Source organism: Bos grunniens, chromosome 5 (genome assembly GCF_055505025.1).
Source record: "Bos grunniens cultivar Pamir isolate PY7600 chromosome 5, Bosgru_T2T1.0, whole genome shotgun sequence".
Lineage (NCBI taxonomy): Eukaryota > Metazoa > Chordata > Mammalia > Artiodactyla > Bovidae > Bos > Bos grunniens.
The window spans coordinates 69,660,624-69,674,987 of NC_141169.1; the positions used below are offsets into that span (position 1 = coordinate 69,660,624).

General features: G+C 34.9%; 1 protein-coding gene across 4 annotated transcripts in view; it reads left to right on the forward strand.

Moving 5' to 3' along the window:
• Positions 1-14,364, forward strand: part of WASHC4 (WASH complex subunit 4) — a 62,309-nt gene that overhangs the window by 23,083 nt on the left and 24,862 nt on the right. For all 4 annotated transcript variants that reach the window (XM_086401122.1, XM_086401123.1, XM_086401124.1 and 1 more), the window contains 9 exons: positions 3,595-3,720; positions 5,548-5,655; positions 6,134-6,280; positions 6,405-6,484; positions 7,659-7,764; positions 9,341-9,457; positions 10,631-10,799; positions 11,451-11,605; positions 14,067-14,141. In XM_086401122.1, the coding sequence (XP_086257248.1) occupies positions 3,595-3,720; positions 5,548-5,655; positions 6,134-6,280; positions 6,405-6,484; positions 7,659-7,764; positions 9,341-9,457; positions 10,631-10,799; positions 11,451-11,605; positions 14,067-14,141 (1,083 nt within the window). The remainder of the gene's footprint in view (positions 1-3,594; positions 3,721-5,547; positions 5,656-6,133; positions 6,281-6,404; positions 6,485-7,658; positions 7,765-9,340; positions 9,458-10,630; positions 10,800-11,450; positions 11,606-14,066; positions 14,142-14,364) is intronic.

The following is a 14,364-nucleotide window of genomic DNA, read 5'->3' on the forward strand; positions in this document are numbered from 1 at the left end:
AACCAGTCTGTTGTTTCATGTCCATTTCTAACTGTTGGCTTCCTGACCTGCATATAGGTTTCTCAAGAGGCAGGTCAAGTGCTCTGGTATTCCCATCTCTTTCAGAATTTTCCACAGTTTCTTGTGATCCACACAGTCAAAGGCTTTGGCATAGTCAATAAAGCAGAAAGAGATGTTTTTCTGGAACTCTGTTGCTTTTTCGATGATCAGCGGATGTTGGCAATTTGATCTCTGGTTCCTCTGCCTTTTCTAAAACCAGCTTGAACATCTGGAAGTCTACGGTTCACGTATTGCTGAAGCCTGGCTTGGAGAATTTTGAGCATTACTTTACTAGCGTGTGAGATGAGTGCAATTGTGCGGTAGTTTGAGCATTCTTTGGCATTGCCTTTCTTTGGGATCAGAATGAAAACTGACCTTTTCCAGTCCTGTGGCCACTGCTGAGTTTTCCAAATTTGCTGGCATATTGAGTGCAGCACTTTCACAGCATCATCTTTCAGAATTTGAAATAGCTCAACTGGAATTCCATCACCTCCACTAGCTTTTTTCATAGTGATGCTTTCTAAGGCCCACTTGACTTCACATTCCAGGATGTCTGGCTCTAGATGAGTGATAACACCATCGTGATCATCTTGGTCATGTTTAAGCAACATGTATTTCTCCCCAGTGAAACTCTTATGTATGTCAATACTGATACTCATATTTAATTAGCGCCTGATTAATGCTTTCTATTTGTTTATATTCTTTTCTTGCTCTCTTTTGAATTATTTTTATTTATTTTATTTTTCCTTCTGTTACTTTCATTCAGTATTTTACTGTTCTTTTAGTGGTTACTGTAGAGATTTTAAGATGCATTATTGAACATTCAACTCCAATATAAACGAGTAATTCACTTTCAGACAGTATAAGGCTCTTAAGCCCTTTTAATTCTATTTACCCCTTCTCACCTTTGCTGCTGTAGTGTATTTTGATTCTATGTATATTTTAAACCATGTAAGGCATTGTTGCTGTTGTTTTTAGTAGTATTCATTTAGATTTACCCATATATTTACCTGTTCAGTTGCTTTTTATCCTTCTTGAATCCCCTCATCTTTCTACTTGTGGAATACCTGTTAAAATTTAATTTTTTGTTTTCTGGCTTCCTTTGTTTTTGTTGAGAAGGCAGCTGTCAGTTTTGCTGTTTTTTTCAATATATGTCTTTGTTGGATTGCTTATAAAATATACTTTTTGGTTTTTAAGCAATATTTTTTGATGTACCTACATGAGGTTTTCTATGTGTTTTTGGTACTTGGGATTTGTAAAGCTTTTGGAATTTGTGGAAAATTCTCAGTCATCAACTCCTTAAGTATTGTTCCTGTTCAATTATCTGTTTTAATTATTTCTTCATCTAACCTACTACTAAACCCATCTACTGACTTTAAAAATTTTTTTCTTAGTTCTTAATTTTAATTACTTTTCAGTTTGTTTCTTTTTTATAGTTTCCAATTTTCTGAAATAATTTTGTGTTCTATTTCCGTCTGCATACTTACTGTAATTACTTTGAAGCCCATGTCCAATAATTGCTAGTTATTTCTATTATCTATTTTTTGTTGTTTGTTTTTTGAATATATGTTATCTCTTTGTATGCCTGGTGATTTGTAATAACACAAATTGTATATAAAACTATAGACATAATTTGAAGATCTGGGTATTGTTTTTCTTCCTCCAGAGAGGATTTAATATTTGCTTCCAATACGCATTAGTCTAGGACAACTAGTAACTGAGATTACCTCAGCCCCGTCATGGGTTTAGATCATCGTAAATCGGGACCTAAACTGTATGATGGCTGTTTTTTTCTAGTTCACCCTTACTTTTTAGCAGGTAGTTTTTAAGAATCCCAACTCAGAGCCTGGTTGATTTAGCAGGACTCCATCCTCTCCTTGATAGGCCATGAGCTCTTATTTTTATCCTCAGGGATCCTGAAAGATTATGTCTGGCTTCTGTCTTTGTTATCCTCTTTTGGAATGGGCAGATGCCTCTATGGGAAAGCAGCCTCAGATGCTGAGCTCATTTCTCTGGGTTTCTGTCTTCTCCCTATCATGGCCTTGTGGTTTCTTATTTTCTTGATAGCTCTTTGATACCTTCCAAGAGTTAAAAAAAAATGTTTTGTCCAGATTTTCTGGTTTTCTACAGGAAGGTTGGTCCAACTTATCTATTCTGCCATTTACAGAAACAGACCCCAGACCTTCCCCCACCCCATTTAGATGTTTAAAATTCATTCATCCTTCATGTGTATCCTTCACAAACTAATGACCATTAATTAGTTTGGGAATGAGGTGATGGTAGCTTGTGACCTCTGTGTCCCCTCCCACCTCTCCCCCCAAAAAACCTCTTTCTGCCTGCCTTAGAGTTACACTTTCCTTTTCCTTGTCTCTGCTTTTTAACTTTTCCCAGTGCTGCAGTAGGTTCAGGGTCTGGTGTAATAGCCCTGTAGCTGACAAGGTAAGACTTGCGACTCTTTCCTGCGTGTATACCCCAAGCGCTGATCTTATTGTCACCTCTTAGGAAGCTGCCTACTCTCATTTCTTGGTCCTTTTAATTGTGGCGCATCTCCTTACCATAGAGCTGCTATTGGTTCACAGAAAATTCCCCCTCCCTGCATTGTGTCATTCCTTTAGTCAGCCACTGTTACTCAGGGTGGAGCTGGTGAGAAAGGTTGAGAATCACTGGCATATAGCTGCTGCCCTGGCACCTTGGATATATTCACAATAATATAGTTTAGGTTCATCTCTAAACTGTACATGTGTCTCTTTTTGGTCCTTCTTTATGAACCCAAAGAATCTGCATTATTCTGTTTCTGTGTGTTCTTTTTGGATCTAAATGAAAATATGTTTGAGAAGTAATAGCCTTTTTCTTATTTTGTATTCTATACTGTTTCCTTGGGTTTATTAGCACTAAATTTTTTTTAATCCTCACAGGACTTGTGGCTTCCTTTATAAGTAGAAGGGTAAGAGAGACCCTATTCTTGGGGCTGGAAGGAGAGAAAGTCGATTAGCGGCAACACAAGCAGAGGACATGGTAGCGGATGGATGGTAGGGGTTGGTCTGGGTGAGAAAGAAAGGGGAGATCGGTTTGGAACTGAGGAGTGCTGTTGAACGTCTGTACTGGTCAGAGAGCAGCTCTCTTTCTCCTCATTTTTCACTTCCTACTTCCTTAGAGCCCTCAGCCTTTGTCTTAAGCTGCAGCAAATAGGAGTCTTTAATCCTCTTGTCTGGCAGGTAACATAAGGATGAATAGATACCGTCCTGACATCCCAGTCGTTTCTCTGAAAGTTTTGTTTTTTTTAATGGAAATATTCTTTAATTGCAGTTATATACTGTAATGTCAAGAGGACTAACCTTCTAGTGTGTGATAGGTTGCATAACTTTAAAGGGGTGCTTTGAAACTTCACCACCATGTATAATACTGCATGTAAAGAGTATTTCAGAATCTTAAATGCACTTTAGAAACACTAGATATTGGTGAGTTGAAGAATTATTATCACATAGAGAATGAAATCTTGAAGAATGAAACCTTTTATTGTGATTTTAATTGATGTTTTATGTTGGTTTTTTATAGGGCTTTTTATATGCATATAGTATTAGTACCATTATTAAAACCACAATGAATCTCTACATGTCCATGCAAAAGCCAATGACCAAAACATCAGTTAAAGCATTATGCAGGCTTGTTGAACTTCTCAAGGTAAGTTTTGGATTGTTTTACCTTGCCATTATAATTGAGAAATGATCCAAGCATAAAGTAGGATTTTTGGGGGTAAGGTTTGACTTCTTGATTATGAGTATAAAAAATTATGGGAATGTGTTTTTGTCTCTTAGATAAAGGAACTAACCAGTGACAGAAATTTCTTGCATAATTTTCTGTGAATGGCCAATATACTTAAACTTTATTAAAAGTTAACATGTAGTCCAAAAGAAAAGAAGGAAAATGAAAAGATTAGTCAAAATATTAGTAGTTTTACTCATGGAAGTTCTAAGTGTGTTACATGAGTTTTAAAAACTACACATAAAATGTTATAGTATTAAAATGCATATGAGGCCAGTCAGCATGAGGCTGTTTGTTTTATAATATAGAGGAAGTGTTGTAATCTTGGGATTTGAATGCTTTTGAAAATGTGGTAAAATGTTTCTTAGCATACTGTTAAGTAAAGAAATAAAACTCATAGGTGGGAGAGCCTACTTGTAGCTTTTTGTAAAACCTGAGCTAAAGATTTGCTAGGGAATTTCTGTTAATAGTGGCTTTAGATATGCTTAGGAAATATAGTTTGGAGATCTTGTCTTTAGATTTTTAGCCGTTTTTTCCTTTAAGGTATTATTAGTTATATTTATTTTTAATGAAATGCAAATACAGAAGTATATATATGTATAAATGCATGTATATCTTATATTTAATATGTAAGCATAATTTAAAAATAATAAACACTTAAAAACCTATTACCCCATTTAGGAAAGCGAATGTTACCAGTGTTTTTAAAGCCCCCTCTCTTGTCCTTCCTGGACTGCATCTTAATCTACCCTCTTGGAGGACCCGCTGTCCTGAGCTTCATGATTCCCTTGTTTCTTTTTAGTTGGTGGCATATGACTGAACTTATCAACCACTCATTGTTTAGTTATAAATGTTTTTGAAGTTTGTATTAATGGAGTGATGTCTCATGTATTCTTTGGCTTGGTTTCTTTTTACTCAGAATTTTTTATTTGGTCTTAACATGTTGGAGTGAGTAGCTGTAGTTCATTAATTTTCATTACTGTGTAGTCTTCCTAGGGTTGGACTTTTGGATAGTTTCCAGTTTTTGCTATTTTAAATCATGTTGCCATTCTTGTATTAATTTATGTTTCTTGGTGTAATTGTGCAAAAGTTTTTATGAGGTGTTATAAACCTATGAGTGGATTGCTGGGTTTTATGCTATGTATATACTCAGCTTTTAAGATGATGCCAGATTATTTTTCAAAGTAGTTAACATCAGTTTACATACCTCCGTCAGTATATTAGATTTCTGTTGTTCCCTGCCTGGCCAACATTGGTATTATCAATCTTTTGTGTGTATGTGTGTGTGTGTGCATGTGTACTTGTGAATTAGTGTTTATAGACGACTTTATATTTAACATTTCCCTGATGATTAATGATAGTATCTTTTCAAATATTATTAACTGTTTCTTTTGTGAAAAATATTTTTATGTCTTTTGTTCAGGTATTTGTTGAATTGTTTGCCTTTTTAAAAAAGTGCTTGATTCATTTGGTGTCTACATATTCTGAGTACTTATCCCTTGTGTGTGGCAGGTATTTTCTCATACGTTGGTTTATCTTTTAATTTTCTTTATAGTGGCTTTTGATAAACAAATTTGTAATTTTAATACAGTTGAATTGACCAGTCTTACCCATTATAGTAGTGCTTTTTTCATCTCATTTATAACTTTCTTACCAGGCCCAAAGTCATAAAGATATTCTAGAATTGTGCCTAAATATTTTAAGTTTTAAGTTGATTCTCACAGAATCACTTCTGATTCTTTTTAGGCTATAGAGCATATGTTCTACAGGAGAAGCATGGTTGTGGCTGATTCAGTCTCACATATAACACAGCATCTTCAGCATCAGGCTCTTAATTCTATTTCTGTGGCCAAGGTATAAAAGCATAATTATATTATCTTTCTAGTTTGCCCTTCTGTTGTTTTGTGTTTTCTAGTTAAGCCTGTTTATCCACAATATTCTTGGTTATAATCTCCAAGGTATTCCATGATTTTACTGAGAGTGATGAGGATTATCTTTAGCCTGAATTTCCAGCATTAACACAGTTCTCCTAAAAAAGACATACTGTGCATTATTAAAATAATGTTGTATCTTTCTTAAATTAGTTCCTTGTTAAATTGATATGGTAATTTTGAGGTACACCTAGTAATTTGCTGTTCCTGATGGTGCTCAGCAAGAATGTTATAGAAATAAAGCATCTGACATTATCAAAAGAAGTGAATAGGGAAAGTATTTGTCTTAAGTGCTGTTAAGTTGAATCATGGAAAAGATAACTGAAAAATTTTTCCTCATGAGTCTTTTGTTACTGCCTCAAATTTAAAGCTGGTATGTCCTGTTTCCTTTTATCTTTAAGAAAAGAGTAATTTCTGACAAAAAATATAGTGAACAGCGTCTTGATGTGCTCTCTGCTCTAGTTTTGGCTGAAAACACTCTAAATGGACCAAGCACAAAGCAGCGACGACTTATTGTTTCTTTGGCACTGAGTGTGGGCACACAGATGGTAAGTGTATTGCTGTTGCTTACAGAGTGAAAATGAGACCTGAGCTTTCACACTTCCCTTTTTACTGACTTAAGAAACCTGTCCTTCAAGTGCGACTTCTCTGCGCTTTTCCCCTCCCTAATAGAAAACATTTAAAGATGAAGAGCTCTTTCCACTTCAAGTAGTCATGAAGAAACTGGATCTTATCAGTGAACTCCGAGAAAGGTAAGTAGGGATATGTAATGGTAATGAAAGATACGGGTGATGGAAACATCAGGGCTTTTTTTTTTTTTTTTTTTTTACATAGGCTAGCAGTAGAAGGAATATAATCTAGGTAGACCTTTGGTTCCTGCTTATAATTTCTGTGGCATGACTAGAATGAAACTGACAAGGGTTTGTATTTCTTTTACTTGTCTTCTGTAGTAAGGATGTAGCTTTTGGAAGAACTCACTTGAAAATGTGATCTAGCCCTTAGAGCATCTGGCAGACTCTGGAACTATTGTGCTTATTGTGATGGGTATCTCTAATGGACTCAGAGTTGCTGCTTTGTAACAAAGCTTCATCTACTTGTGAGAGACTTAGAGCCATCTCACATAGTCTTCCATAATTTTATTTGGGACAGAATTTGAGTTACATCGTTGGTTAGACAGTCACTAAGATGGATTCATTTTTGGAAGGCTTATTTGTATAACTCCTGTGGCTTTATTGTTTTCTTTTTATCAAATAAGCATTGAGTTTCTTAGAAGAGAAAATGGATTTTCTGAATTTTGATTTCCAGTGGAACTAAGATTACAGCACAATTTTTATTTAGTGCTCGTATTTATAGCATAATGTTTTTGTTATTCTGAGAAGCTCAGATTTTTGTAGTTAGTGGCATTTCACTTTCTATCCATGGAAGAAATACGGAACTTTTCTTCACTCTATTTATGATCAAGTTGTTGCCCTTTTATAAAGCGTGAAATAGTCACTTGGCAAAGATAATGAATAGGTTGAGTGCCACCGGTTTCTGTTGTTGCTCTTTTGGTCACAGTTTCTTGAAAGGTCTCCTTTTCAACTTTGAGACAGGTAAAATGGTGCATGTGGTACAGGGCTTGTAGGACTAGTCGTATCAAATAGTACTGAAAATTTAAACTATCTTAAAGTTATATTTTTTAAGTATGCTTTAAAACTAAAATGCGTTTATAAAATTCTAGCAGTGTCACATATTGGACTGTTTTGTTACCATTATTTGAAAAATACATATTTTGTGACTTTTCTATGCTAATTTTGGGTTAAGTGATATAGGGAATACAGATAGGAATAGACAGCTCTTACCTTTACAGTATATAATGTCATTCTTTTCATTATTTTGGAGGGTGACTTCACTTTTGGTACCATTAATTACTACTTTACATTGTAGAGTCCAGACACAGTGTGACTGTTGTTTTCTGTACTGGCATCGAGCTGTCTTCCCAATTTATTTAGATGACGTATATGAAAATGCTGTTGATGCAGCCAGACTGCATGTAAGTAAAAGAATAATGTAAAGAACATTATTTATTCATTTTTTTAATATACGGTGCAAACCATTTTAATTAATTTTAAAATAGATCATTTAATAAACCATTTAAAAACTGGTGCTGTTTTTTAACAGTGCTCTGCATATAAATTTTATATTAATACAAATGAATTAATTTGAATATATACTAAACTCTTAACATATTCCTAATCATTCTCATTTCACTGGGTTTAGTTTGTGTCAAAATAATTGACTTATTTGTCAGCAGGGTATTCAGATCTTTCCACTTCCTTATGGAAATGAAGTATTTGAATGCTTAAGATAAAAAGGATTAGTTAATGTGATTTTTTTTTTTTTTGGTATTAGCATATGCTTTAGAGAATAAAATTCAACTCTTAGGAAAGTAAGGTCAGATCAGATCAGATCAGTCGCTCAGTCGTGTCCAACTCTTTGCGACCCCATGAATCGCAGCACGCCAGGCCTCCCTATCCATCACCAACTCCCGGAGTTCACCCACACTCACGTCCATCGAGTCAGTGATGCCATCCAGCCATCTCATCCTCTGTCGTCGCCTTCTCCTCCTGCCCCCAATCCCTCCCAGCAGTGAGTCTTTTCCAGTGAGTCAACTCTTCGCATGAGGTGGCCAAAGTACTGGAGTTTCAGCTTTAGCATCATTCCTTCCAAAGAAATCCCAGGGCTGATCTCCTTCAGAATGGACTGGTTGGATCTCCTTGCAGTCCAAGGGACTCTCAAGAGTCTTCTCCAACACCACAGTTCAAAAGCATCAATTCTTCGGTGCTCAGCCTTCTTCACAGTCCAACTCTCACATCCATACATGACCACAGGAAAAACCATAGCTTTGACTAGACGAACCTTTGTTGGCAAAGTAATGTCTCTGCTTTTGAATATGCTATCTAGGTTGGTAATAACTTTCCTTCCAAGGAGTAAGCGTCTTTTAATTTCATGGCTGCAGTCACCATCTGTGGTGATTTTGGAGCCCAGAAAAATAAAGTCTGACACTGTTTCCACTGTTTCCCCATCTATTTCCCATGAAGTGGTGGGACTGGATGCCATGATCTTCGTTTTCTGAATGTTCAGCTTTAAGCCAACTTTTTCACTCTCCACTTTCACTTTCATCAAGAGGCTTTTTAGTTCCTCTTCACTTTCTGCCATGAGGGTGGTGTCATCTGCATATCTGAGGTGATTGATATTTCTCCCCGCAATCTTGATTCCAGCTTGTGCTTCTTCCAGTCCAGCGTTTCTCATGATGTACTCTGCATATAAGTTAAACAAACAGGGTGACAATATACAGCCTTGACGAACTCCTTTTCCTATTTGGAACCAGTCTGTTGTTCCATATCCAGTTCTAACTGTTGCTTCCTGACCTGCATACAAATTTCTCAAGAGGCAGGTCAGGTGGTCTGGTATTCCCATCTCTCTCAGAATTTTCCACAGTAAGGTAGTCATGTGTAGAAAAACAGCCTTCAGATTGAAGCTTTGTCTTTTAAGATAGGTAACTTCCGTAATATAATTCAGAGATGTAGTTTCTCTAGATTCATGTACGTTCTGGTTTTCTTCTTTAGTACATGTTCAGTGCTTTACGTGACTGTGTGCCTGCCATGATGCATGCAAGGCATTTGGAGTCCTATGAAGTACTTCTGGATTGCTATGACAAGGAAATTATGGAAATTTTAAATGAGGTAACATTTGAGATTGAAAAGCTTAAGATGTGTTTGGAATGCAGTGTTTGGAAAAACTTTTTGGGTTGAAGCAGACTTGCACAAATTTATGATTCTTACTTACAAATCACTGTCTAGAACAAAGGAACTGTCACTATTGTGCTAAATTGGTCTTTAATTCCTAATTTTTTGTATAGAAATCCAGATTAGGAATTTGGATTTTTTTTCCTTTTCCTTTTCCTTTTTTTTACTTTTACTTTTTTCCTTTTCCTTTTATATAAGTAGTATATTTGAATTTAAAGTCTTATTCATTAGAAGACTGCAAATGCAAAATTGCTTTGAATATTGTCTGCTGCTCATGGTAATATAGTTAAGACGACCATCAATGTTGAATTTCATTTTGAGAGCTAATGACTGAAATCTTTTATATTTAAACGTAAACCCTGTTTCTTGTGTAACAATTTAAATGCATCTCTCCTTGTTCTAATGAAGTGTGTGTTGTAAACACTGCTATCTTTAAAACTGTATTTTCAGCCAGCAGTGTTTTTATATGGAGGGAGGAATTAAAAATGAGTGAATTTTACAATATACACCTTCTCAGGTTTGATAAAAATGTGAGATTTTTAATATAATTTATCATGCTGAATATTCATATTTAGAAAATAAGGTACATGTCTTGGTCAGTATTTAGAACCCCATGTTACACCAGAGAAGATGATTAATTTCATTGCTGTTAAGTCAGTGAGTTTTGTGTTTTTTTAATAATTTTATATGGAAGCATTTAAAAATTTTTCTCTTGCATGTTCTCAGGATCTTTCTTCCTTTGTTCTAGTTTATATAAATTTTATGCTCCATGTTGTATATTCATGTTCCTTGTGGTGAAACTACCAGACATTAGCTTTTGATTTTCTTTGCAAGGGTATTATACTTAAAATACTAATGAACTCATTAGAACTCATCTGACTGCTTCCTGGTTAAAAAAATAGTCATTGATGTAAAATGGATAGCAAAATAATTTCACTTTCCCAGTGAAACAATATTTTACCAGGGAATATTTAGGTTGACAGTTTGACAGATTTTTTCATCATTGTATTGAGTATAAAGCTCTTCACACTGAGAACATGGACATCTAGAAGTATCATACAGTTGGAATATCATTTTGAAAATTTAAGATATCAATTCTTTTCTGAATAGCATTTGCTGGACAAGTTGTGCAAAGAAATAGAGAAGGACCTGCGGCTTTCTGTGCATACTCATTTAAAGCTGGATGACAGAAACCCTTTCAAAGTTGGCATGAAAGACCTGGCCCTTTTTTTCTCTCTGAATCCAATTCGGTTTTTCAATCGTTTCATTGACATTCGAGGTGAGTGTTCTGGTTTTCTTCTTAGGGTCATATTCTATATGTGTTTGCTCTGTTAAAGAACAGATAACAAAAACGAAACCTTGAGAAAAATCTTTCCTTGTATTAGTCCATTTATTCTTGAATTCCTTTTTGTTTCTTCATTTTTGTTTTCCTGGCAGCTTATTGTATTATTTAAAGAACACTTTTTAGCTCTCAGTCTTTTCTTTCTAATTAATTCATTTTTCAGTATTGTTTTTGGTTGCACTGGGTCCTCGTTGCCGTGTGCGGGCCTTCTCTAACTGCAGCAGGTGGGGACTTCTCATTGTTGTGCGCGGGCTGCTCGTTTGGGGGCTTCTCTTGTGAAGCGCGGGCTCGCGTGCACACGGCAGGTGCGGCCTGTGGGCTCTAGAGCACAGCCGCATTAGTTGTGGTGCTCGGGCGTAGTTGCTCCGTGGTGTGTGAAACCTTCCGACCACAGATTGAACCCATGTCCTCTGTGTTGGCCGGCAAATTCTTATCCATTGCACCACCGGGGAAGTCCCATTCCTAGCACCTTATTTTAAGGGAAGAAATTTAATGTTCAAAAACAAGTTGTTTTTAGTGTCATTTTTCTTCCTTTCCTACTGTTATCATGAAGCAAAAAAAGTTTTGATTTTTTTGTTTGTTTTGAAGCTTATGTAACTCACTACCTAGACAAGACTTTCTACAATCTAACGACAGTAGCTCTTCATGATTGGGCTACTTACAGTGAAATGAGAAATTTAGCTACTCAGCGTTACGGATTGGTTATGACAGAGGCCCATCTTCCTAGTCAGACTTTGGAACAGGTATAGTATAAAGTGTTCTTAGTATAGTCTAATGGTAGCTTAATAGTATTTCTCTAAGACAATTTTTAAAAAAATTTTATTTAGTATGTGTTTATATTTCAAAGTTGAAAGTGAAAATATTTGCTGTATATAAAAACCTCACAGTTGAGAAGAATAAAAAATTAGTGCTGATTTGCTTTATGAAAGAATTTATCACATGCTTCCAAATGTTTATACTTCACCTTTTGTTGAAATTTTGGTACATACATAAATTTATGTACAGCTTTTCAGAAACAAATGTAGGATAGTGAGGTGACTTTTGCTGAAATTTTACAAGTTTAGTCAAGGTCACGGTTAAGAATTTTAAACTAGATATAATATATGTGCTTCAATATCTTAAAAAAATGGTTTTAAATTTATAAAGTTGTATTTGTTTTTAAATTTGAGTGCAAAATATTTAGCTTTATTAATTCAGTAAGCTAATTTACAATATGGTTGTATCTCAGGAGTGCAAAGATTTGTTTTCAGTTAATTTGTATGTAATTCTTTCTAAGATAATCCAGATGTAATATTTACTAAAATCCATTAATTCAGTTCAAAAATTTGAAGATCATAATTTTTCATTTGTCTCACTGCATATATACGGGCCAGTTCCAGAATCAGTTTGTATATCCTTTCATTCACTTATTTAAAAAATTAATATTTATCAAAAATTCGCTAGACACTACATGGTGTTGCTGGAGAGGGATGCCATTTCATTCTCCAGGGTCTTCCTGACCCAGGGATTGAACCCATTGACTGCTTTGCAGTCAGATTCTTTACCATTGAGTCTCCTGTGAAGCCCTCAGTGTGTTTAGGGATACAAAAATAAATAGAAACGGTCTTAGCTCATGTACCTGTAGCCTAGTGGAAGAAAAATAATGAGTAAATAAAATTTTAGATTAAAATGTGAGAAAATCTATAATAAAAACTTAATCAAAGTGGTGTTTTGGTATTACTTTGAGCCCCAATTAGAAAAGCTATGGAATAGTTTACATGATACCATTCATTAGATATTAGAGTAATCACTGAAGAATGAAGGATTCTTATTAGGTAACTTGTATATTAAAGGTACATATGGGTGAGCTCAGCCGCCCAGTCGTGTCCTACACTTTACGAACCCATGGGCTATAGCCCACCAGGCTCCCCTGTCCATGGAATTTTCCAGGCAAGAATACTGGAGTGGGTTGCAATTTCATTCTCCAGGGGATCTTCCTGACCCTGGAATCAAACCTGCATCTCCTGCATTGACGGGAGGATTCTTTACCACTGAGTCATCTGAGAAGTCCTTATATTCAAGGTGGTCTAGTATAATTAAAAGAAGCATAAAGATTTGGAATTAGACTTTCTAAAATCCCTAGGTTCTGCCTCTTCCTAGCTCTTTGATTTTGCAGAACTCTCTTAGTTTCATTTTCTTCAGCTGTGGAATTTATTTTTTTCCTCCTTTTTAAAATTTTTTAAATTATGAAAGTATAGTAACACATTTATAGGTGACTTAGAAAATATAGTACAAAGTTACATATAGTCCACTATACAATTATTTTTTTAAGTAGATAAATGAAGATTTTTAGTTGGAGTTTCCTTATCAGACTCTCAAAAATTAATAAAATGAATAGAAAAGTAGAAGGATATAGTAGACCTGAAAAACACTATGAATCAATTCAACATAATTAGGATTTATACAATTTTCACACAATAGTAGGATAGAAATTCTATTTAAGTTCCCATAGACTATAAACCAGGAGACACTGGAACATATCCAGGGACATAAAACAAGATGTAAAAATTTCACGGTCTAAAGGTAACTGAAGTCATACAATGTCTGTTCTCTTATCACTGTGGAATTATGTTAGAAATCAATATCAAAAGGTACTTGAAAGTAGTCCACATATTTTCAAGTGCAGTGTGTCATTTACCAAGAGAGATCTTTAACTTAGCCATTGAAAGCCTCAGTAAAGATAAAAGACTGAAAAAAACAAAGGATGATCAGCTGTGGAATTTAGAAGAATAATATCTTTTTGAGAATTCCATGTAAAGAACCTTGCACAGTGCCTGAAAAATAGTATATACTTTAGAGATTACCACATATTCTGGCTTCCTTTTAGAATCTGGCTGTTAATTTACTTTCTAAAGAATATAGAAAAAAATCCTTGGGAAGACAAATATTCTCAGAAGTGGTAGGGAAATGATGTGAGTCATGAATCTTTGAAGTTTTAACTTTTCCTATCTACACAAAAGGTGTAACAGTCAGATTTCCCCAAGCAGTTAGTCCTGTTTGTGTGTGTCAGAAGCCTAGTCTGATCTTTGGTTGTATGTTTTCTGTAGTTCTTTAAAATAATTTTAAAATATTGGGTGACTTAATGTAAGCAGTAAGTTACTATATTGATAAGTTTGATTATTTTAAACTAATGATAATAGAACTTATATGTGAATTGTTTTGTAGGGCCTGGATGTCTTGGAAATTATGAGAAACATTCATATATTTGTATCTCGATACCTCTATAATCTCAACAATCAAGTGAGTAAATAAAAATTTTTTTATTGTGGGTAGGTGTATAGTAGGAAAGGCTGAGGGGCAAAGAATTGATTCTTAGCAGTGAAAGTTAGTAAAATAAAGGAAACAATGATTGTTTAGAGATCTTGTTTATTTCTTTGCTTTGACTATATTATCTTCTTGAATGACCTTCCAATTATCTCTAATAAAATAGAGTTCTAAAATTCTTAGATTAACTGACCAGTGT